The sequence below is a fragment of the Balaenoptera acutorostrata genome, chromosome 18 (genome assembly GCF_949987535.1).
Source record: "Balaenoptera acutorostrata chromosome 18, mBalAcu1.1, whole genome shotgun sequence".
Classification (NCBI taxonomy): Eukaryota; Metazoa; Chordata; class Mammalia; order Artiodactyla; family Balaenopteridae; genus Balaenoptera; species Balaenoptera acutorostrata.
The window spans coordinates 3,348,010-3,370,785 of NC_080081.1; the positions used below are offsets into that span (position 1 = coordinate 3,348,010).

A 22,776-nucleotide genomic window follows, 5' to 3' on the forward strand; every position below is an offset into this window, starting at 1 on the left:
TTCTAACAGCCGTTCCAAAAATCAAAGTAGGTTTATCTTGAGAATTGTGCTAGATTTGGGGATATAAAAATTTTCCAGGGATGATGGGAAAAGATGAATGTGGGACAGAAAAACTAGGCAAGGAACAGAAGACGACAAACCATCTTGAGGTGCAGCCCTGTGGAGAGTGAGGAGGGAAAAGGCTACACATGTAACCGGTGGCCACATTGTGAAGAATAGACATTTTCCTGTGAACACTGGGTATACACTAGAAGATTTAAAGAGGATCCCGTCTAACTTTTATAAAAATAATTTTGGAAACTGTATTCAAAATTTATAAAGTTCCTGCTTAAAACTGGCCAGAGAATGGATTGTTGGGCTTGGCTGTGAGCGGGACAGTATAATGAAATCAATGATTTGGGTTTGGAAGATTCTACAACTGTTGCTTGTCTGTTGGCCAACTTCTATTTATCTTTTACCCCACCTCCAGGGGTGGATTTTTGATATCCTTTTCTCCACGTCCAGTAGGGCTTGGGTGACCTTCATTTGTGTTCCCACAGCACCCTATGAATGATTCTTTGTTTCACTTATTCACAATGGCATTAGGTATTTGCCATTGCACATGTATATTTACATCTCCTGAAGAATATGAATTCTTGCACTTCACAAGTGGTGGGGTTGTGGGGAAGGTGGATTCAGATTAGAAACAGAAGACAAGGAATTCTGAGGTCTTAGGATAAGATGAGTCACAGAGACAGATGATAATGTCCTCAAGGATGAAAAGAAGGTATGATGGGCAATGAACACATAAGCCAGGCCCGGAAGTCATTCATCACGCTGGAAATAAGTCCTGGAACTCAGCAGGTGACAGGATAAACCATGGAGGGAATAAAAGAAAAAAACATAAGACAGAACGTTGAGGGCAATGATTCAGCTGGACCCCTCTCCTCCACCAAGACAAGGAAGATGAGAAAAAGTGAAACCTCGTAGTGGAGTACTTTCAGAAAATAGGCAGTTTTCAGGTCACATAGGAAAGCTAAATTTGAAGGGGAGTAAACATGGATGAAATGGATTTTCTCACAATGATTAGAAATTTCACAGGACTCAAGAGTGGGTAGTTAAGAAGTGGTCTGAGTGTTTCACATGGCAGATCTGCCTGTCAGGCCAGACTCGGAGGCAGCAAAAAAGGAGGTGTTGCTGGGATCCACGGTTTGGGATTACGAGTAGAGGATGGCAATGTGAGTCACAGGGCACGTGCGAGGGAAGGTGGGATGCTGGGATCCACGGTTTGGGATAACGAGGAGAGGATGGGAATGTGAGTCACAGGACACGTACGAGGGAAGGTGGGATGCTAGACAGGCAGACACAGGGAAGGTGGGAGCCAGAGGACGGGGCCGCTCCCAAGCTCCTCGTGAGATTCTGGTGTGGTTACGCTCATGGAAATTCTCCCTGCACAGGTAAAGCCAAGGGCTTTGTGAGTGAGGAGGGCTTCTGGGTTTCTGATTCAGTGGGAGGAGGGGAGGAAGGGAGTCTGAATCCACACTGCCAGTGTCCTGCTAAGACACAGCTGAAGACTTTGTGGAAATGGCTGGGTATTGTACTACCATCGCATTCGGATGATTTAAAAAAAAATTTTATTTAGCTATTTGGGTTTACTTTACAGTTATCCAACAGGGAGATTCATTCATTCATTCTTTATTTTTATTGCTTACCACATGACTTATCTCACCTATATCTGGAGGTGCTCGCTAGAAATTTTAGCATTTGTTTGGCTGTGCTGGTCTTTTAGTAAATGTTTCTTTCTCCTTAAAGAATGAAATTAGCTATTTAGTAGTATTTCGGATTCTTTCCTCAGAAACCATTCTGAATAATACATTTTAGTCCTTACGGCCTCTACTCTCACTGATACCATGGATTAGTGGGACATAAATCTAGGAATCTATCTTCATCAGGAAAACCCAGACAAGCTCCCAAAATTTTCAAGGATTTACATTGTCTATTAATGACACTGACTAGGAGAAAAGTGTCGGCCATTTTAATTTTGTCTCTGTGATGAATTCATGTACGGTTTCTCTGTAATCAGTGCCTTAGTATGCTATATCAAATCCAACAAATTAAGATTCATCTGAATGAGACCAAATGTTCAGATCACCTACATTCTTGATTTTGGCTGCATTCTCTTATAAAAAGATGCTCTCACAACCAGAGAAAAGGAGAGGTTGACATGTTCTCCTACTGAGTCCTCTGCTTCTGTGCTCCCTAGACGCAGAGTGCAACTCCTAGATGCATCGTCTCCTATGTGAGATGAAAATGTTAACGTCCTTCTGACTCCTGTAAAAGTAAACCACCTGTGAATTAGAGTCATAGCTATTTTTATTAGAAAACCATTAGGTTTTTTTGTTTTTTTGTTTTCCTTCTTTGACGTGACAGATTTTAAAAGATTACACACAATTGTCATCGAGGACTTCGAAAGTTTCAATCACCGCTACGGTTTCCAGGGATTGTTTTAGAGGCGTAGGCTGTAGGAGCACAGACAAGGGCTGGATGGGCGGTTGCCATGGAGCGCAGGCGGCCTGGACGCTGCAGTAGAGAGGGGTGTGGACGGCACCTGTGAGGCTCCTCCCCTGCCGCTCCTTTCCTCCATCAGCATCACTGACAACTGCTTTCAATCACAGAGGCGCAGACGCACAGGAGGGCTGCCCTTCTTGGGAGCGTAACGGGACCCACACTTCCCGTTCCCATGGCAGGAAGTGCACATCACTGGTCTCACCTTTTTAGGGACGTCCCCCATCTGACCACCCCTTGCTGATTGGCAGCCCACGGGCAGAACTATCTTCAGAGTGATCTTTCTAAACATCCATCTCTCTATGTTACTTCCATGCTTAAAATTATTTAATAGCAGGCCATGATTTTCAGGATAACGCTCAAACTCTTTTGAAATGTTTGTTAGACTTTCTGTAGTAAGATCCCTTTTCAGCGCATTCAAGTTTATCTATTCTCAAACTATATCGTAGTTCTTACTGTTCCAAAATGGGAACTTGTTTTTTTCCTCTGGCTTAACGTATACTGTTGATTTGTCTTCATCTCTCTCTAAATCATCGACTTGATAAGCCCCTGTTCATCCTTCAAAACACAGATGGCTTCATGAACTCTCAGTCTAGTGTATACTTTATAACAGTGAATTCATTACAGTAGTGTGTCTATGTCACTAATGTACCTCGTAGATAGCTCTAGAATACCACTGAATTCCCGGTTTTGTCATTATTGGTATACCTGTCTGAATGTTCAACTTGACTGTGAAGTATTTGTGGACTAGAATAATGTTGGAAAAATATAAAGGTCATAGTTTAGACGTATTGGGTGAAGGAAAGTAGATGGAATGACAAAATGGAAAAAGCCGAATTTCAGAGAAAGTGATTTTAATGGACACGAGCTACAACATGAACTCAGATATTTAAATTTTAATTTATTTCAAATAAATGAATCTTTAAAAAACTATACCTGTTTAAACTATATGAATTCATTAATTTTATAAAAATGCATCTCATGCAGTTCAAGAAACAAAGATGTTCAATGTCACATTTCTGGTGACATCACATTCTGGTTTAATTGTAAACCAAAATCTAGGACCTATTTCACCCTCTAATTCTTTACCTACTCTTGGACTCACCTTGCCCACTGCCTCCAACTTATTAATATTCCGGAAACCTTCCATGGTTTTATACTGCCTCTAAGCTAAAATGCATACTTTAGGGCTTAGCATTCAAAGCCCTCCATAATATGATCTTTATTAATCTCTGAAGATCTAACACATTTCACTCCTCTAAAAGAGATGCTATTGACTGTTATTCTAACTTCCCACATACTCCCTGAGAGCAGAAAGCAATTCAAGGCTTGCGCAGACAGTATCAAGGGCCTACAGCATCTGAGCACAGAGTTCTTACTGAATGGTGTCACCGCTGCTGCCATTGTTATGTTAGATGCTATCTCGTATGTCTCGTATGTATTGTATGTCATATTATTGGAAGGTTTTTATTAATAATTACCTCATATAATTTACCAGATGATATTTTAATGAGAAATAGTTTATTGTGGATGCTTATATTTTTGCTGCAAAATGCTTTATGCTTGTTATTACAGACAAAAAATGATTCTTTAAAAATTTCAATCTCCTTCGCTCTAAAAACATTAAGCATTGTTCAAACAAATACTTCCCATTTAAAGACAAGATATATCATAGCTAGATTAAAAATAGTCAACTTCTTTTACTGTAATATTAGAATTTCAAAAAATGCCCTGGTATCTATCTCTTAAAGTGCCCTACCAATGTCAATCTGTTCAGTTTTTAAAATAGTTTTATTGGCAATCATAAGAACAACACACTTTTTTATGTGTTTTGATGTCTGTGTCTCTCACCCATCAGACTTGTTTTTCTTCCTGCTGATCTGAGAATGTCACTGTGTTCCTTTAAAACACAGATCTTTCTCCTCTTTACCATGCAGAGCACTTTCTGTACCTACCAGGTAATCTCTTTCACACAGAAGCAGCCTCCCAAACCCCAGCATTTCCACAGGCACGCTATTGACAGTCCTTCACACATCTCTGGTTATTTATCATTTTCACGTAGTACTTAGGTGCATTGTATCTTATATCTTTTCCTGGTTTTCCTGTCTCACATTTATTCACCCACCTATCCTACCATCTGTCTGTCTCATCCATCTATTCACTCACCATTCATCCATCCACCCATCTGTCCCTCCATCCATCCCCCATCCCTCCATCCTTCTACCCATCCCTCTATCCATCCCTCCAACCTTCCATCAATCCCTTCATCCATCCTTCCACCCCTCCATCCCTCCATCCTTCCACCCATCCCTCCATCCATACTTCCATCCCTCCATCCTTCCATCCATCTACCCATCTGTCCCTACATCCCTCCATCCATCCTTCCATCCCTCCATCCATCCTTCCATCCCTCCATCCTTCCATTCCTCCATCCATCCTTCCATTCCTCCATCCCCCCCTTCATTCCTCCATCCTTCCATCCATCCCTCCATCCTTCTATCTATCCACCCCTCCATCCCTCCAGTCATAAATCAAACATGTGCCTAGGGCCTTCCTAATACCAGGTCCCTCTAGGACCACAGGGATGGACAGAATCTGCTTTATCCTTTGAGGAAGCTCAGTAAAACAACCATTTAACTAAAAGCCATCTTTTCCAGGCTGAATTCACATATTTCCCCCGTTTGCTTCTTGGATTCCTTAAGTTTCTACAGAAGACCACTATTTTGCATATTTATATTTATTAATAATACTTCAAGATTTTACATTTTCATGGTGGCTTTGAAAAACTACTAAATATAAATATTCTAATGTTCAGTCTGGCTCTGAATGTACTTTTAAACATCCTCAAAGGATACATTTGTACTAAAATACAAGTTCTTTTCTCTTTGTTATAAATAGACTATTCTTGAAGTTTAACTTCAACGCAGAAAAGATAATTACAGCTACACACATCTAAAAGAGTACTGTATCTTCTGGTATTTGAAGAAAGTGGTTTGGCTCGAATTACATATAATTACAGGTTAAGAAAAATTAATTACTCTCACCTAGAACAGTATGACCTGTACAGCAAGCGGTGATGAATAAAAACTACTATTTTGTGCTTACGAGTGAATTACGCACTATGTGATCCTATGTATTATTTCATTATGGAAATCGTACCAATATGGTCAAGAGTGCTTAACAGAAAAAACAGATCTCTTCACCCCATAGCGACACATTGTGAAAAGCAAACCAGTGCCAAACCCAGACGAGGCTGATTAGCTCCAAAATCACAGAGGAAAGTGCACTGGATAAGTTAATGGATTCACTGAAGGAGCACCTTTAGTCTGTCTTTTTAACAAAACGGGCTCAATAATGTCAGTAATATTCACCTGCCCTGTGGAATGTGACGTCATAAATGATTAACAGCAGCGTAAACACCATCAGAGCCGTTGTCCTCACCGGGGTGTGTACAGACACCGACTCAGGGAGCATCGCCACCATCAGCAACAGCCACGTTACTGCCATTTACGTACTTTGAGGTTTGCTTTACTTCTAAAAATATGAATCCTCATAGCCCTTCACCCTGATCATGTGATTTTATATTGTTCTTCTTTAAGAGTATTTTTAGATTTTTAAAATATTACCTAGCTTTTCTAATGTTCTGTGGTGTTCATGTTTGCTTCGAGACTCATCTATGTTTATTTTTGTGAACTGTCTTCTGCTTTCAACTCCAATAGGGCCAGGTCCTTTCCATCTTTTTTTTATAATTTTTATTGGAGTAGAGTTGATTTACAATGCTGTGTTAGTTTCAGGTGTACAGCAAAGTCAATCAGTTATACGTATACATGTATCCACTCTTTTTGTAGATTCTTTTCCTGTATAGGCCATTACAGAGTATTGAGTAGAGTTCCCTGTGCTATACAGTAGGTCCTTATTAGTTATCTATTTTATATATAGTAGTGTGTATATGTCAATATACACACTACTCCCTCCCTTTCCCCCCTGGGAACCATAAGTTTGTTTTCTACATCTGTGACTCTATCTCTGTTTTGTAAATAAGTTCATTTGTACCTTTTTTTTTTTTTTTTTTTTTTTTTAGATTCCACATATAAGCAATATCATATGGTCTTTCCCATCTTTTGGAGCTCCACACCTATTTTGTGCAGCAAATTCACACCTGCACATAAGAGCTTACAATGGAATATTACTCAGCCATAAAAAGAAACAAAATTGAGTTATTTGTAGTGAGGTGGATGGAGTTAGAGTCTGTCATACAGAGTGAAGTAAGTCAGAAAGAGAAAAACAAATACAGTATGCTAACACATATATATGGAATCTAAGGGAAAAAAAAAAAGGTCATGAAGAACCTAGTGGTAAGATGGGAATAAAGACACAGACCTACTAGAGAGTGGACTTGAGGATATGGGGAAGGGGAAGGGTAAGCTGTGACAAAGTGAGAGAGTGGCATGGACACATATACACTACCAAACGTAAAATAGATAGCTAGTGGGAAGCAACCACATAGCACAGGGAGATCAGCTCGGTGCTTTGGGACCACCTAGAGGAGTGGGATAGGGAGGGTGGGAGGGAAGAAGATGCAAGAGGGAAGAGATATGGGAACATATGTATATGTATAACTGATTCACTTTGTTATAAAGCAGAAACTAACACACCATTGTAAAGCAATTATACTCCAATAAAGATGTTAAAAAAAAAAAAAAAAAGAGCTTGAGCATATTCCTGACCTAAACTTATGTGCTGGTTTTAAAAGAGAGTTCACTCTTTGAGTCAGTTAAATGTGATAAGACTGTTGATTGAAGGTCCCTGTGAAGTTCCGTCCCTTCTCCGCCTCAGCTACCCTCTCTGTCCATCTACCCCTGCTCTGTCTCATGTAGGTTACCACCTTAAGTTTACTGCCTGGCTTCCCAGCTCTAGTCTTGCTTTCCAATGATATGTTTTTTCATGTTTAAAGCCTAAATCAGATCATGTTGACACCCTCCTTAAAGCTCATCCATGGTTTCACGTTGAACTTGAAGTAGAACGCTGTGCTTTGCTCATACAAGTCCCCCTGCATCCCTCTAAGCATCCATTCTCAGCAAGGTGGATTCTGCCTCAGAGGGTGACATTGGCTCCTGATGGGCAAAACCCCCCTTAGCTATGACAAGATTTGTGGCATACAACAGGTGCTTAATAAGGGCTTATTGAGTGACGACATCAATCTGGAGTGGGGAAGACTAGACTGACGCAGGAGAGATGGACCTGGATCAGGCAAAGGCAGGACTGCCACTCTTTCAGTAGTTGTCAAGAGCCAGGAAGATTGTCCAGGAAGATTGGTCCTTGAGGGGCCACAAACCATTGTAACAGCTAAGATTGTGTCCCCCAGTCCTATTCTCTCATTCATTTTTTTCCATGCAGGGGAGCGACAGTGAAATAACAAAGGCTGAGAAACACTGCCCCACAGTGTGGTCTCTCCCCTTGTCACCGGTGGGTGTTCGGGGCTCCACCATCCTGCTCCCATAAGCTTTCTTCTCTTGGGCTGCCCTCCCCTCGGGACCGCACAGAGGGCTCCCGCCCCACCCTGCTTCCCGCCCCATCACGTGACCGGTTCCTTTCCAGCCCTCAGGTCTCCGCCTGAACGTGGTGGCTGTGGAGATGCCCGTTATGATCCCCGCCCACCTGAGCTAGGGACCCTGGGATTCGCCATCACGGTGTCCACCCTGGTTCCCTCCCAGTGAGGAGTTACAGGACCCTAACCTGTAATTATTTATTCATTTACTGCTCATGGTACACCCTCCCATCCCCCCCCCAGACTAGACTGTAAGACCCCCGTGAGGGGGACAGGCCATTCCTCCTTAACATTGCATCACAACTGCCTGTGGAATTTCAGGACACAAACGGTGCTCAGTAAGGCTTGTTGACCTGGAGTTAGAAGAAAGTAGATTGATTCCTAAGACCTGAAAATTGCATTAGCCATAGGCATACCCTGTTCTCACTTAGCAATGGTTGAGTGCCAGATATTGCACTAAACCTTTTGCTTAATGAGGCTGAGAGGGAAAACATAAAATGACTTTAAAAAAGAAACTATCACACATATCAGCCAGACTCGATTGTGGATACTTTCCTTTCCAAAAGAAACGTGATAATAGGTAGGAGGTTCGTTCGTTCATTCATTTAACAAACACTGATTGTCTACTATGACCCAGACCCCAGGAGATGTGATCCTGAAACACACACACACACACACACACACACACACGTGTGTGTGAAAATATATAAGAAAAAAAGAGATGTAATATTTATCCTCAATAAAGTTCAGAGTGAAAAGGGAGACATACTGTCCAAGAATCAAACATCTGTAATGTTATTTTTAAAAACTGAGTGAATATGCACCAAGAGTTTGGAGTAATTATCTTTAGGAAGTTCAGTTGTGGGTGATCTATATTTTCTTCTCTAATTTTCAAGTTTCTTATAAAGATTGGACACTATAACAAAATTATATTCATATATATGTGTATATGTACGTGTTTAGTACACGAGAAAAAAGGAAACACATATACGTGCATATATATAGTACTTCCCAGTCACAATGAACATAGTACCAAGAGATACTCTTAGATCCCTAATTTTTATTATTTTCAACATTAATAATGCCAGAGAAAGAGGAGGAATATGAGAGAAAGAGTAATTTTATAGGCTATTTTCTAGCTTGAACTTATGGTTGATTTATGAAGTGCCCCTCGAGTAATAAAACAAAGGCTATAAACCATTAATTTATTGTGCTAATAAGAGCCAAGGGCCCTTATACAATGGTCTCATCTTCAAAGATGTAAAGAAAGTAGAGCATGTTTAAAACTTTTAACAGTGTCCTGCTCTTACTTTTATTATCTTTTCTCTACTGGACTATTTCAGATTAATGAATTAATTACTCCTTCATCCAATGATTTTATTTAATGTTATGTTAATCTTGCAATTCTTAGTACTGTCAGAGTGAATCCTTCCAAGGCCGTATATTTTAGAGAGACATGCAGTGGAATGTAGGTCATGCCTTACTTGAGAAGATATAAGGAATGAAAATTACATTAGAGGATGATGATGAAGAAAATAATTATTGTAATTGTTTTTTAATTAATTAATTTATGGTTTTGGCCACGCCACTTGGCATGTGGGATCTTAGTTCCCTGACCAGGGATCGAACCCGTGCCTCCTGCAGTGGTAGCGCCAGGGAAGGCCTGTAATTGTTTCTGTTAGTGAATAAGCACAAACAGGAAACGTATATTTCATTGACTGTGGAGTCTGCCCTTTGTTACTTCCTTCAGAGCCTCTCTTCCTTTCTCTCTCTCTCACGCACACAAGGAGTAGGAATCATATCAGGTGGGTAGTTGAGATCAAGTTAAAGTTCTAACTGCGTTTCTTACTTCCTGTCTGTACCATCTTGAGCGAGTCACCGGCAGCCTTCCCGTGTCTGACCCCCCCATTCGTACAGCCTTAGAGGAAACGTCAAGTCCCTCTCAGGTTATCATCGAAATTTCTCCTTCCACGCTCTCCTGCAACAGGTGTCACACAGGACACTCTGCTTGTCCGCAAAGCTCCTCTCACCCCAAAGTTCTAGAAAAGTCTGGAACGACAGTGCAACCTATCCCTGTGGAAGCCTTGCTAAGTGGGGGTCAGCCATCCCCCAGCCCGGCTCCCCCTGGGCCCTACCAGTGCTGGGGGCTGCACAGCACCCCTGGCACCCGTGAACGGGCTCTAACAGATTTGTTTCTCTCTTCGTCACCCTCCAGATGGCTTTAAAATGAATATAGCATTCAAATAACTACACAGAAGAAAGCATCCTCTAACCAGTTGATTCATATAAAATGTGTGAAAATCAGATGATACCATTTATTTTTCCACTTAGAATTAGTTTCAAAAGTTTTCCCTTTATATAAATGACATAACATGGCAAAACAAGCATGTTTCACGTGAGCCGAAGTGCCTGCTGGTCACTGGTCTATGGCTGGGGAAAATCAGGGCAGAAAGTGTTTGATTAAATGTACACAGTCCGGAGGGATTATTTTTAAAGTTACCTTTTAAAGTGGGACTGAATTAAAAATGTATATATTTAAATAAATGAAATACTTGAATAATTTTAAAAACACCAAATAGTAGAAGGTTAATAACTAGCAGCTTAACTTGTTTTCAAGCTGTTTAGATTTTTTTTTCACCACAAACGAAGTACTCCACGGACTCTTTGTCTCATAAAGAAAAATACCTCTGGTGAGACAGAATACAGTCCTGGAAGGCAGTCATGTAGAGTCAATCAAATCATTTCAAGAACCTTCTATTTCTTTTTGAGCAACTTAAATTCTGCCTTGAAATAAGGATAAAGCTCTGATTCGTCCAGCGTATTTTTAAAATATGTCATTTCATCAGCATGAACAAGAAACCATCACCAAACAGGATGCTTTGCCAGCCATCACTACCTCATATGATTTTTCTTCACTTTTCGTCAAATTAAAACCCCCTTCTGTTAAAGCAGTGAGGCTGAGTATGTAAAGGGAGTAATGGCCTGCGTGAGTCAGCCCAAACTTGTGGGGACCAGTTCGAATCCTGTGAAGATGCCTTTGAGAAGAAAGGGCCGGTGGTGTAAATTACGCAACAGGTTAATTATTATTTGGAAACAAAAATGCTTTAGGGAAAGCACGGTCAGTGTGATTTACCGTTTTTTTCATAAAAGCTTAAAATAATTAAGCTGACCCTACACAATATTCCACTTAAACTGTACTTAGGGAGTGGCTACAAATTTTAAAAGTCATTTGCAATTACAGGAGTAATGCATAGATACGTGTACCTTCTAAACATAGATACAAGCTAAAAATTCCATTTGATTCTCATTCCAAAACCATTCCCCAGATATTAGTACTGTTAGGATTCTGTGAATTGTTCCAGGTTTTAAAAGTTCGTGTACGTCTGTGTATACTCGTCTCTAAACTATAGCGTAGGTTTGGTGGCTTCTTACGGACACAGACTCATTTGTTGGCCCTGCAAATCTGCACAGAGTGTCCGCCTGCATCTTTCCGTCACCGGTGCTGGAGACAGAGCAGCAAACCGGGCAGCCGCGGCCCCCTCGGATGGTGGAGGACAGACAGGCAGCAACTTGGTCGAAGGTGGGCAACCTCAGGAGGGAGGACAAGCGGAGGACAGGGAGGGGGGGACTTGGTCGCGAGCAAAGCTGGCAACCCGCACGCTTTAGCAGGGCTGTCCTCCACCTGCCTTCGCCCGAGGGGTGAACACGAGGCGAGCGTCCCCTAGACTCGCATCTGGGCTGAGAATCGTCGCCACACCTGCTGTTTCCTCCGGACGCCCGGAGCATCTAGGTCTCCACTCTCAGACTAGAGCTAACATTAAACACTGGACAGAGTCAAACGCTTCTTCCCTTGAGGCCAATTCCTTCTTTTCTCCCTTTCTCCTTCTCCTCCTTTTCTTTGCAAAACGCAGTCGGGACCTAGCCTCCAAAAGCCCTGGCTGCTGAAGGGTCGGTGGGCTGACGGTTGCATAAGAAACATTCCGATCAGAATCGCCAGCAAAGGGAAGCAGCCGGCTTGTTTTTCCTGCATCTACTGGGCGAATCAGAAACAGAAAAAAGACACTAACTACAGGAAGCAATCTGCTCCGACTCATAAATGAACCTACCAGAGCCTCTGATCGAAGCTCAGGCCGGGATGCATAATCCATGCCTTTCAAGTTCTGTAGTCTGAGGAAAGGGACTTTCGGTGCCTACATGAAAAGATACAGATCGAGGCGAGTGCAGTGGAAAGAACACAGCACAGAAGACCCGGGTCTGGTCCCAGCAAAGGGGCCTCCCCACCGAAACGAAATATTCGCCGCACCTTGTATTTTGATCAGTATGCCTCGCTCTAAGACGACCTTCTCATGTCTGAAATGAGGTCATTCCTGTTCACTGCCTACCTTCCTTCTTCTGCATGGAATTGTTATAGGGCTTAACTCAAATAAAGCAAACAAAACAAAACAGAACAAAAAACCCCTACAAATAGTTGTAACAAATTCCAAGGATGAGAGGAATCGTTACTTCTGAAATATCAGGATTTCCAGTGCCTCACATACTGACTTCAAACCACGGCTACATAAACAATAAACAGCGCACATGGATTGGTAAACAAACGCACAACACCGAAGGGAAGACGTCTCTCCTCGACTGAAACAGAAGGAAATCCCGGTGTTCAGCACCACTGATGGAATCGCTGTAACGTGCAAAAGAACAGGAACAACGGGGCTAGAATCCCGCTACTGATGATGCAGAGGCTTTCCTGCACAGGCTCTGATCAGTGTCTGGGAGAAAGGAAGCAATCTCACAAGATCCCCAAGACCCATCAGAGCCACAATTAAAGGATCCTATTTTTAGCTAAGAGAACTGAATTTCTAGCTAACACTCTATGCAGATTCACACAGCAAAGGATGATTCCAGTCCCTTTATGTTCTAGCATCGTTTCTAAACAACTTGGAGAAGAATAGCTGTTAATCTCACGCTAACCACTCACAGCCAGAGGATGAACACGGGCGGCTTCCCAGAAATGTACGTTGGACTCAGCAGGTTGAGGATAAGGCTGCCTATACAAGAACCATCCGTTAGGACCTGCTGCTGCTTCAAACAGCTCCTATTTAACCCTCGTCCTCATTAACCTCCCAGAAGAGAGTGGTAACAACTCTGCCTGTAACTATCACCGCATTTCGAACAAATGCTTTGTTTCTGAAACTGAGGGGTCTGCCTTTCTAGGTCAGAAATGAATAATTTTTTTAAAAAATTCATTTGCTGTTTGACTAGCACAAGAGTGAAACATGAATAAGCTTTATTTCTGTGAAGTCAATGATTTGTCTTATAGCATAAAGTATATGAAAGGTTACATCTTAGAGAAGCTGGAGAAAGCTGTCTTTCCTAACTATTCAATAGGGAACGCATAAGCAAACATGATCAGCAAATAAATACATTGCTTTTTTTTCTTTGTCTTGTATTTTTGGCCTCCTTTGGGGAGATAAAGAGTGCGGGAAAATAAACTAGTGTAATGAAATGGGAACTCTTCCGCATTTTTTATTTTGATGCACTTTTTCAAAGTCCCAATGTATGTGGGATTCAGTGTCATACCGTCCCCAGCTGCACTGTCAAGTGTCCCAGCACACGTGGGCGAGGGACAGCTGCCAGCCTGCATTGGGTTGCTCCCCACCACCCTGCCGCCTCGGGTCTCACCTCACACTCTACACAGGTGTCTCGGAGGAACGATGGCTGGTCAGGTGTTATGGTCCCTGCCAGTCGCTCTCTCAGTGGAAGAATTCTCCCAGATTCCCTCACTTTGTCTTGACAAGTCAACCTTCTTTCTCAACATTAATAAAGTAAATTATTCTATCTGTGTTTTTTTAAAGAACAAAATGCAACGAGAAAATCTTCGTGTTCTATATTCAGGAAACACTACTGTTCAGGTACTGGCTTAAAAGTTCTGACAATGAGTCAGTTGAAATAACTTCACCGCCTACAGGCTTGTTGAACAATTCTGCATGTGAGCCCACATCTTATGCCACTGACTGAAGCGGGGCTAGCTGACATCACTCTGTGTTAGCAAGTCCTCTTTCCTCCTTTTTTTATCCAATCTTTTTGGCACGAATGTGCGTTCATGCCTACTACCGACTGTGTGAGCGCCCTCCTTCAGACCGCTATTTAAAGCTTAACTCCATTATTAGGTAGAAAAAGGAAAGAACAGGGGAAAGGATCATCAAGAAAGAGGTTGGGTGGCACAGACGATGAAAACGTTACTCACCGATGCTAAAATGCGAGGTTCTTATTTCTTCATCAGAGACGGATAAGGGTGTTCGCGTCAATCCAGGATTCAATACCTGTCTGACCCACACGGGGCCCCTTTCAGACACATCAGCAATTCTGAACCTTCTCTTCATGTCATTTCTGCACTAAAGTACTCTTTTCTGGCCTCATCAACTATCATCCATTTTCACTTGAAGATGCTCTATCTCCCTCTCATTTTTAAAGAATGAGATTTATGTCTGCTTTCCAGTAATGGTTATTTTTTTGAAAAAGCTATTGGCCACCAAGCTCTCTGCCACCAATGCACTTTCAGATGTTTTGTACCTAGGAACTTGCAATAATTCGTGGTGTCGCAGACTCTATTCTGTTTCCTGTTATTGCTCTAACATTACCTTCTCAGTTCTTTTACTTTTCAAATTCCTCTTTCTCTTCCTAACCCTAGTCACGGTGGCATTCTGAGTTGCTTCAGGGATTAAACAAAATCCAAACTGTGCCCTTGTGTCTCTGGGGAGCATCTCCCTGCGATTCCGTCTCCTGTTCCTTCCTCCTTCTGGAAGCCTGGGTATCCCTCCAGCAGACCCCTGGGCTCTTCCAATCCCCCCCGTTTTGGCTCCTCTGACTTCTGCTCTCTTTTAGACACTCCAGAAAGCTCTGGTACCAGCACTGGGGTCTGGGATGTGGGCACACTTAGTGGGGTTTCCGGACTTCTCCCCACGCTGTAAACAGAGGCTCCGAGCTTCCTTCATCCTGGGTTTGCTGACGAAACGGGTGAATCAGAAGGACTGATATGTTTCCAGGGACTACACTTGGCATCTCTCTTTGCCAAACACATCACAGCAGTTTGTTTTTGCCAGTGAGACGGGGGCAGCTCCCCGTGGGGACTCGGCTCACCTACTGGAAACGCTAACTGCTCTGGTAGGAGCTTGTAGGTCACCCACCTGCCAGCCTGGTAACGGGCACTGCTGCAGAGCCAGCCGGCATCTCTCCTCGGCCGGCAGCATCCTCTTGTCGTCCGGGAGGGTCTCCGCCAAGGGCTTATACCTGCAAAGAGCAGTGGAGACAGGAAAGCCATGACTGAATTGGTCATCAAAGGATTATCTTCAACAGGGTTGCCTTTGTTACCCTGTTTCTGAAACTTTTCCCATTCTTACTTTATCCCACGTGCCCCCAAATCTCCATCCATTGTGCATTTCACATTGGACCACTAGGAAAGAGCCCTTATCCTTTACAAGGAAAATGATTTTAAAAGGAACCAAATATATCTCTCAATCCTGTAATGTATCTTTAATATTATCAGGAGTGATGCAAACCCTTTATCAAAAGAAACTTCGAAGAGGAAGAATATGAATCTATTAGTTCTCATTTAAATTTTTAGAATACTCTTAAAATACACCTTTTAAGGTATTCCAACATTCTCTGTTAGTGTTTGAGAGTGAATCTAGAGGTAGTTAGTATCTGTAATAAAGGGACACCAAAACACCCAAAAGTTTTATTTAAGTGAGAGGTAGAGAAGCTTCCTCCCCATTGAGTAGATACTGAGTATTTTAAATCTTCTAGAAGGACATTTTATTTTTGGAAAGTTCCTCAGAATAATTAAATTTCACTCTTTGGCTGAAATTCATGACTATATAAAGTTTTCCTATGGGTTTCTAAAAAAAATGCCTTTCAAAATTATATGACCCATTAAAAAAAAAAATCTATGTGAAATTTTCATTTGCACTTAACGGCATTTAGTCTGACATGAAGCCAAACCACATTAGGAGGAGGAGGCGGAGGAGAAGGGGGAAGAGCAGGAGGGGGAGGGGGAAGAGGGGGAGGGGGAGAGACAGGGGAAGCGAGAAAAAAATCTAACTGCATCTGGTGTGTTTATGCTCCTCACGTTGGGCTGCCCTGGGAACTCAATGGTGATAATTAAATCACCTAAGTTTTCTGTTATTTTCTGTAAAATAGATTAGCTTTTCATCTAAAGTTTGTTGCAGCAAATTTGGCATCTTCTCAAATGAGTCCTTTGTTTCCTGAGGGCATCTAAGGAAGGCGGTGTGTCGCCTACACACCCGGCTCACCACCCCCATCCAGCTGAGCACTGAGAGGGCTGGACGTGTCCCACTGGCGGCCACCGCACCTCTTTATTTCTGCAAGTGCAGTAGAGAAGCGAGGTTGGAGGGGAAAGCGCAGCAGGAACTGTGGGTCTGGGGTATAACATAAATACTGAGAAAATACACCTGTGTGACTTTTTCAGTAGCAGACTTTCATTTCCCCTCTAAAATCCTTTTTGCACTGTCACTGAAAACTTACCATATTATTTGTCCTGGACTGAGAGTTGTCATGATATTGCTAGCCATGAGTCAGACAAAATAAATACGGCTTCATCAGCACCACATAGATCTTCGCTCATGTATCAACTCAGGGTGCAGGAGGGGGTAAAAATAGCAAGCAACAGAGACTGAACATGAATTGTAGTGCTAGAGGCACGGCTCTGAAAAATCTTGCTCATCATTTTGATCACACCGAATGGTCTGAAATGATCTATGGATGATGGAAGTATTCAGTGATTTTTTTTTTTTTTTTGATAAGAGGCAAGAACATGATTTTCTACCCAGCAGTGTGCGGAAGGCCGGGAACCGGGAGGAGAGTGTGTGGGGGTAGCGGAGGGACCAACTGACGGTGACGGGCATCCCCAAAAGATGCTGGTACATGACATCAGGGCTTCAGTGGGCAAACAGGGATTATGTGTTATAATGTGTAAGTGGTTCAAAGGTGATAACTGATATAATCGTGCAATGTGTCTGAATAGGAGAGAAACTGGATTGGGGATCTAAACCCAGATTCAGGTTCCAGCTTTGCAGTAAATTTGCTGTGAGGCCCTTGGCAAAGCACCGAGCGGGTAATCTTCCCCTCTCTCAGTATCACACATGTGTGCGACCCAAATTCTATGTTCTGTTATAAACAATAATTTAATTTTTATCTGTCCTCAAAGTGTGCGAGCTTCTCCAGGGCTCGGGGTCATCTCTGCACATCCCATGGTGTCTGCTCGATTGCCGATGCGTGTAGAAAGTATGCATAAATGAAGAAACTGGGCTGGGGGGGTGGAGGATGGGGAATGACACTTCTCGAGCACCGAATGAGTGCAGGGGACTTTTCAGAAGTCGCCTCGCACACTCCTCCAAGATGCAGGGGGCTTAGATGATAATCTCCTTTTGATGGTGAGAAGTTGGTGGTCACAGAAATTAAGTCACTTGCCCAAGTTCACACAGATGATGTTGAATTGTGTCTCCCCAAAAGAAACGCGAATGTGACCTGACTTGGGAATAGGGTTTTAGAAGATGTAATGCTGTTAAGAGGAGGTCAGTAGGGTGGGCCTTAATCCCACAGGACTGGTGTCCTTATAAGAAGAGAAAATGCCATGTAAACACAGAGACACAGGGAGGACACCACGTGACGATGGAGGTGGGGAGGGAGGTGACACAGCTGTAAGGACTGCAGGGCCACCACCCGAAGCCGAGAGAGGCAAGGAAGGAGTCCACCCAGAGTCTCAGAGGGCCAGGGCCCGGGTGATGCCCTGATTTTGGACTTCTGGCCTCCAGAACTGTGAGAAGTACATCTGCGTTGTTCGCAGCCCCCCGGTGTGTGGTGCTTTGTGAGGGCAGCCCTAGGGACCTGACACAGATGGTGAAAGCATCTGGGATTGAACCTGGGGCAGCCTGACTCCGGAGGCAATGTCTCCACCACCATCGCTCCGGCCGAGGTGGGAAGGAAGCAGCCCTGGCCCCAGGTGGTTCCAGAGTGAAAAGGAATGAGGTTGAGCAACAAAGTCCCAAATGGCGAAACACACAGTAACCACCAGCCTACGGGACATGCAGAGCTAAGAGCTCTGGGTTCTCTGACCTTTGGGTGACTGAGCTCTTCTTCAGCAGTAAACTAAACTCATAATGACATACAGATTCATTCAAACACTCAGGAAAATCAGTGCGTTTCCACCACTTACCCAGAGTCACACAATGAAATGAAATCACTCAAATTATCTTCTCATTCTTTTATAATTGTCTCATTCTGGAACTTTGCTAATTATCACCAAGAAGTGAATTCACATAATTCAAGTATCTGAATACAGTATTAACAAGTCAGAACAAAAAATCTTAACACTTGGTGCCTTTTTTTCTCATTTTATATTGTTCTTTTGACACCTAAAATGGTATAATTCTGACATTTCAACTGAAAAGACAAAGACGTCATCTTAGACAGGGTGAGGTACTCTATTTTAGTGTAATTAAAAACATCTTGTCTTTTGGAATGTGAGTGTCATCTCTGGGTGGTGTCACGGGCCCATCACTGCACTGAAGGATGATCTCATAGAAACTTCAATTTCAGACCAAATGGAAATAACCAGCCCGAGCCTGGAGCTGCACGTGGTCCTCAGAGTGCTGGTGTGGCTGGAGAAGGGAATTCTTCGCTCTCATTCCCCACACCCTCCTGGCCTCTGTTGCCCAAGAGGTGGTCACCTCCACCCACTGAAGATTCCCTGTCCTCAGGCTGACACCTGCCCTGCGTCCCAGATAAACCAGCCGACTCTAAGAAGTCAACGTTAACTCTCCCAGCTGACTCACTCTTGTCTCATCCTGGTTTGGGATGAGGGGCATGATTGGCATCTAGTTCCACGTCCAGAATCTGGGTCCTGTGGCTCACGCACTTGGGCTCATTCAATCAATCAACCAATATTGACTGAGCACAAAATAGATATTGGGAATGCAGCAGGAAACAAAACAGCTCCTTATACCCCTTACATCCCATGATGGAGAGAGAGATAATAGAAATGTAAATGAGGACAGATGTCAGATACGACAAGAGAGATGGAGAAAATTAAAGCAGGGAAGGTTTCAGGGTGAGCAGATACCTGCTGGTGAGGAAGGAGGCATGGCTCTCTCTGGGGAACAGGGATCCAAATTGAGGGCATGGGGTCTGGAAGCCTGGGGTGGGATGGTACCTGCTTAGGGAATCAAGGAAGCAGGCATGGCTGGAGAAGAAAAGGGGGAGGAAAGATGGAGGAGATGGACCCACAGTGGTATCCACACAGGGTGAGGACGAAGACCCCACCGGTGACTCCAAGGACTTTGGCTCTGACTCTGAGAGTTCTGGCGAGCAAGGCTTTGAGCAGACGAGTCACATCACTTGACATTTAAAGAATCGTCACAGCTGTGAGGCTGAGAGCAGGCAGAGGGAACAAGTGGGGGGCTGGGGAGACCCTCTGGACGCTCTTCCCACAGCCCAGGATGGAAGCAACGGGAATGGTAGGAATTGGTTGAACTCTGTCCACATTTGAGGCAGATCCAATAGGATTTCCCAGTGCACTGATGCGGATGTGAAGGGAAGAGAGCATGACGTCAAGTTTCTTGACCTAGGAGACTGAGGATGAAGTTGACATTTACTGAGATGGAGTAGTCTGGCAAGAGTAGTTATTTCCCTGGGCCAATGCTGCATAAATGGAAGGAAACAGTCAGTGCAACTCAGGAGAACCAGAAACGGGGAGTGGAGGTGAAACTCCCAAAGGAGCTATAGACCAATGTCACCAACACCCCCGAACCAGACCTAGTGCCTCCCTGGTTGTCAATTCCTCAGCCGGGGTCAGTCTCTTCTCTGTCACGACCTTCTGTCTCACCGAACAGGACAGTACTGACCATGAGGGAAACTGGTTCTCTTTCCATTACGGTTCTGAATACTCAGGGTTCTCTGTTACTCGGGGTAACACAGTTGAAACCTATAACTGTGTTAGATGCCCCATTTGCCTCACTTCTCTTGTGAACATATCTCTGACGACTTTCATCCTCCCCTTCCTGCCAGTCTACATCTTAAGTTGCCAATATATAAGTGTGGGGTTTCCCAGCAAGTTCCATGATAGTTACTGAAAAATTCTATAACACACACACTCGTCATTAAGTGCTCTTTCTACATCAAGGATTCATGAAACCTCTCCTCAGTGCACTCACAGAATCAAGAATATGATGACAATAAAAGAATAACAGACATGACCACACCTTACAAAATTATAAGTGAAAGAACCACATCACTGGTCCTTTTCATTTTGGGGTCTCTGTATTCTAAGATGGGTAGATTGAAGTTGAAGTAGCAGAGAAAAAGCTAACAATTAAGAAATGTAAAGTACAATAGAACCTAAGGAAAGTGATGAATTAAATATTCCTCTTTTCAAAAGTGGTTGTTCCTTCTAGTTTCAAGGAGAACCTTGACATTCTACCCCTCATAGTCCCAGAGACAAAAAAAAGGGCTTATGCAGTGACCGCAGACATCTGGTTAAACATTGTAGTGACTCTTAGTTGACTATCATGAAATTGTAGAATCATTGCCTTAGAAAGATGCAAGGGATATATATTAAGCCAATGCTTTAAAAAAAAAAAACTTAGATGCAACTTCTTTGAAATTGTTTCTGTTTGCTGAATATTGACTTCATCTCTTCATTCTCAAAGAAAATTCTGTTGTTACAGCTTCAATCCCGAAACCACTTAAAATTGAATTCTATTCAGCAAACATTCTTTGAGCACCTATTACAAGCCAGATACTCTGCCAAGAAATGCACTGGTCACCAAGATGGGTTCTGATTTCACTGCACATGCTCAAATACTACACGTGCCTTTTTCTGGCTAAAATGATATCTCCAGAAAGATGTGGTTCTCTTATTTCAAGACCTGATGACATTTCTCTTATTAGGGACATATTTTAATTACTTATTTGAGAATAACAAAAGAATGTTTGAGGATTCCCGTTAACCTCCTTCTACCTGAGAAAGGCCTGGATAATCCACAGAAAGAGGAAAATGGAGCATGGAGGCAGCTCTCCATCGGAGGAAAGATGGAGAGAGACAGCAGGTGAAGGCAGGTGCGGGAGGAGGGGGGAAGGGGCAGGTGGGGCTGGGATTGTGTGATTTCAGAGCAGCCCAGGGAAGGCAGAGCGTGAGATGGGGTCCACAGCACTAACCCTTGTGGAGACGTTCAAGCATGTCAGCACTGACAAGGGGCTGCTGGATTTGTGATTGAGGACTTGAGACAATGTCCAGAAGAAACCAGAATCCTACGGCATCAAGACATTAGCAGATGGTGGAGAAGTGCAAGAACTGGGATCTCGAGGTTCATAAATAAAGAAAAGGTCAACAGCTTGAGCATGAAATAGAATCAAGCAAAGCTTTGGGGTGTTTTGCTTTTCAGCGGCAAGGAAGAATGGTCAGACCATATAGGCAACACTTGTAGAAATCTACGAGCCCTACATTCTATCCATGCTTATTTTTGTGTATTTCTGTTTTCCTCCAGGTTATCTCGCTCATTAAGGTTTAGTTCTGATAGGATGAGGACACAGTGTCTTCTCTAACCATCCCCTTGAACTTTTCCCACAGGGCCCTGTGTGGTTTCTCTACCTGGCGTGTAGCACGAACGTAGCCGTCTGGCTATGGTTCGACAGGGACGCATTTCACCCCTTCCACAAACTTGCCTGGACTGTCATTGCACTCTTCATATTCCTGCTCTCACGGTAAACACGGTGCAGGTGCAGAAGGGTGATTTCCTAGCTATTTGGGGCTAATTTCCAGCATTCAGGATGCTGAGTGGTAGGTGGAGCATAACGGCTGCCTAGCAACGGGGCTGACATACGTCATGAAAATAGTGAGAAGTATGAAGCAGGAGGAGCACAAGTGGGCTTGAGAGAGAAACAGAATCTATTTCAACGTGGAGGTTGGGGGGAGGACAGGAAGGAGAAATGAGACACACAGAGAGAGGATTTGCACAAGTGCTTTTCAACTAAAGAGGATCGCTTTTTTTTTTTCCTTTTAAAGAAAAGGATGCGAAAGCAAAGAGAAGGAGTCCAAAATCCTCTAGTTCACACAAAAATCCATTGTGTTCAGTGTTACCCATTCTTTGTCTTCTTCCGTGACTCTTAAGGTTTAGAAATCCCAGCTAGGGTTGTCGGTTGGTCTGGGTGTTAGCCCCCGGAGCCGACGGTCCTGTGATGGGTGGGCTCTGCTCCACCCCCCATGCCCACCTCCTCCGCGGCAGAGCAAAGCCTGAGCTGCTCAGCGGACCACATGGAGTCTTTATCACAGGCACCTGCTCATCTTCTAGCAGCTTCCCACAGCTCCACTGCATCAAGCCTATCAAGCCACTTCTGCCCCACCAACATTTCTCTGCACCTGCTGTGCCCTCGTCAGCCTGACACAGTTTCCAGTGGGTTCACCTACATCCCCTCCTTAGTAGGCACCCCCTTTTCCTGTATATTTACAGGAAGAACTGGAAGGGGATGTTAGCTGTCTTTTGCCATGGCCTTGGGGTCTCCTGGAGTGTTTGGAACTGGAATTTGGTCTTGAGTTTCCTTTTACATCTGTTGGGACCACCATTAAGCCCCTCAGGATCTACATGTGACTCTATTAAGGGGAAAAGTCTTTCCAT

General features: G+C 43.4%; 1 protein-coding gene across 1 annotated transcript in view; it reads right to left on the reverse strand.

The window, feature by feature from the left end:
* Positions 1-22,776, reverse strand: part of MYO16 (myosin XVI) — a 545,489-nt gene that overhangs the window by 78,671 nt on the left and 444,042 nt on the right. Inside the window, exon 28 of the mRNA XM_057532523.1 lies at positions 15,274-15,376. Coding sequence (XP_057388506.1) covers positions 15,274-15,376 — 103 coding nt within the window. The remainder of the gene's footprint in view (positions 1-15,273; positions 15,377-22,776) is intronic.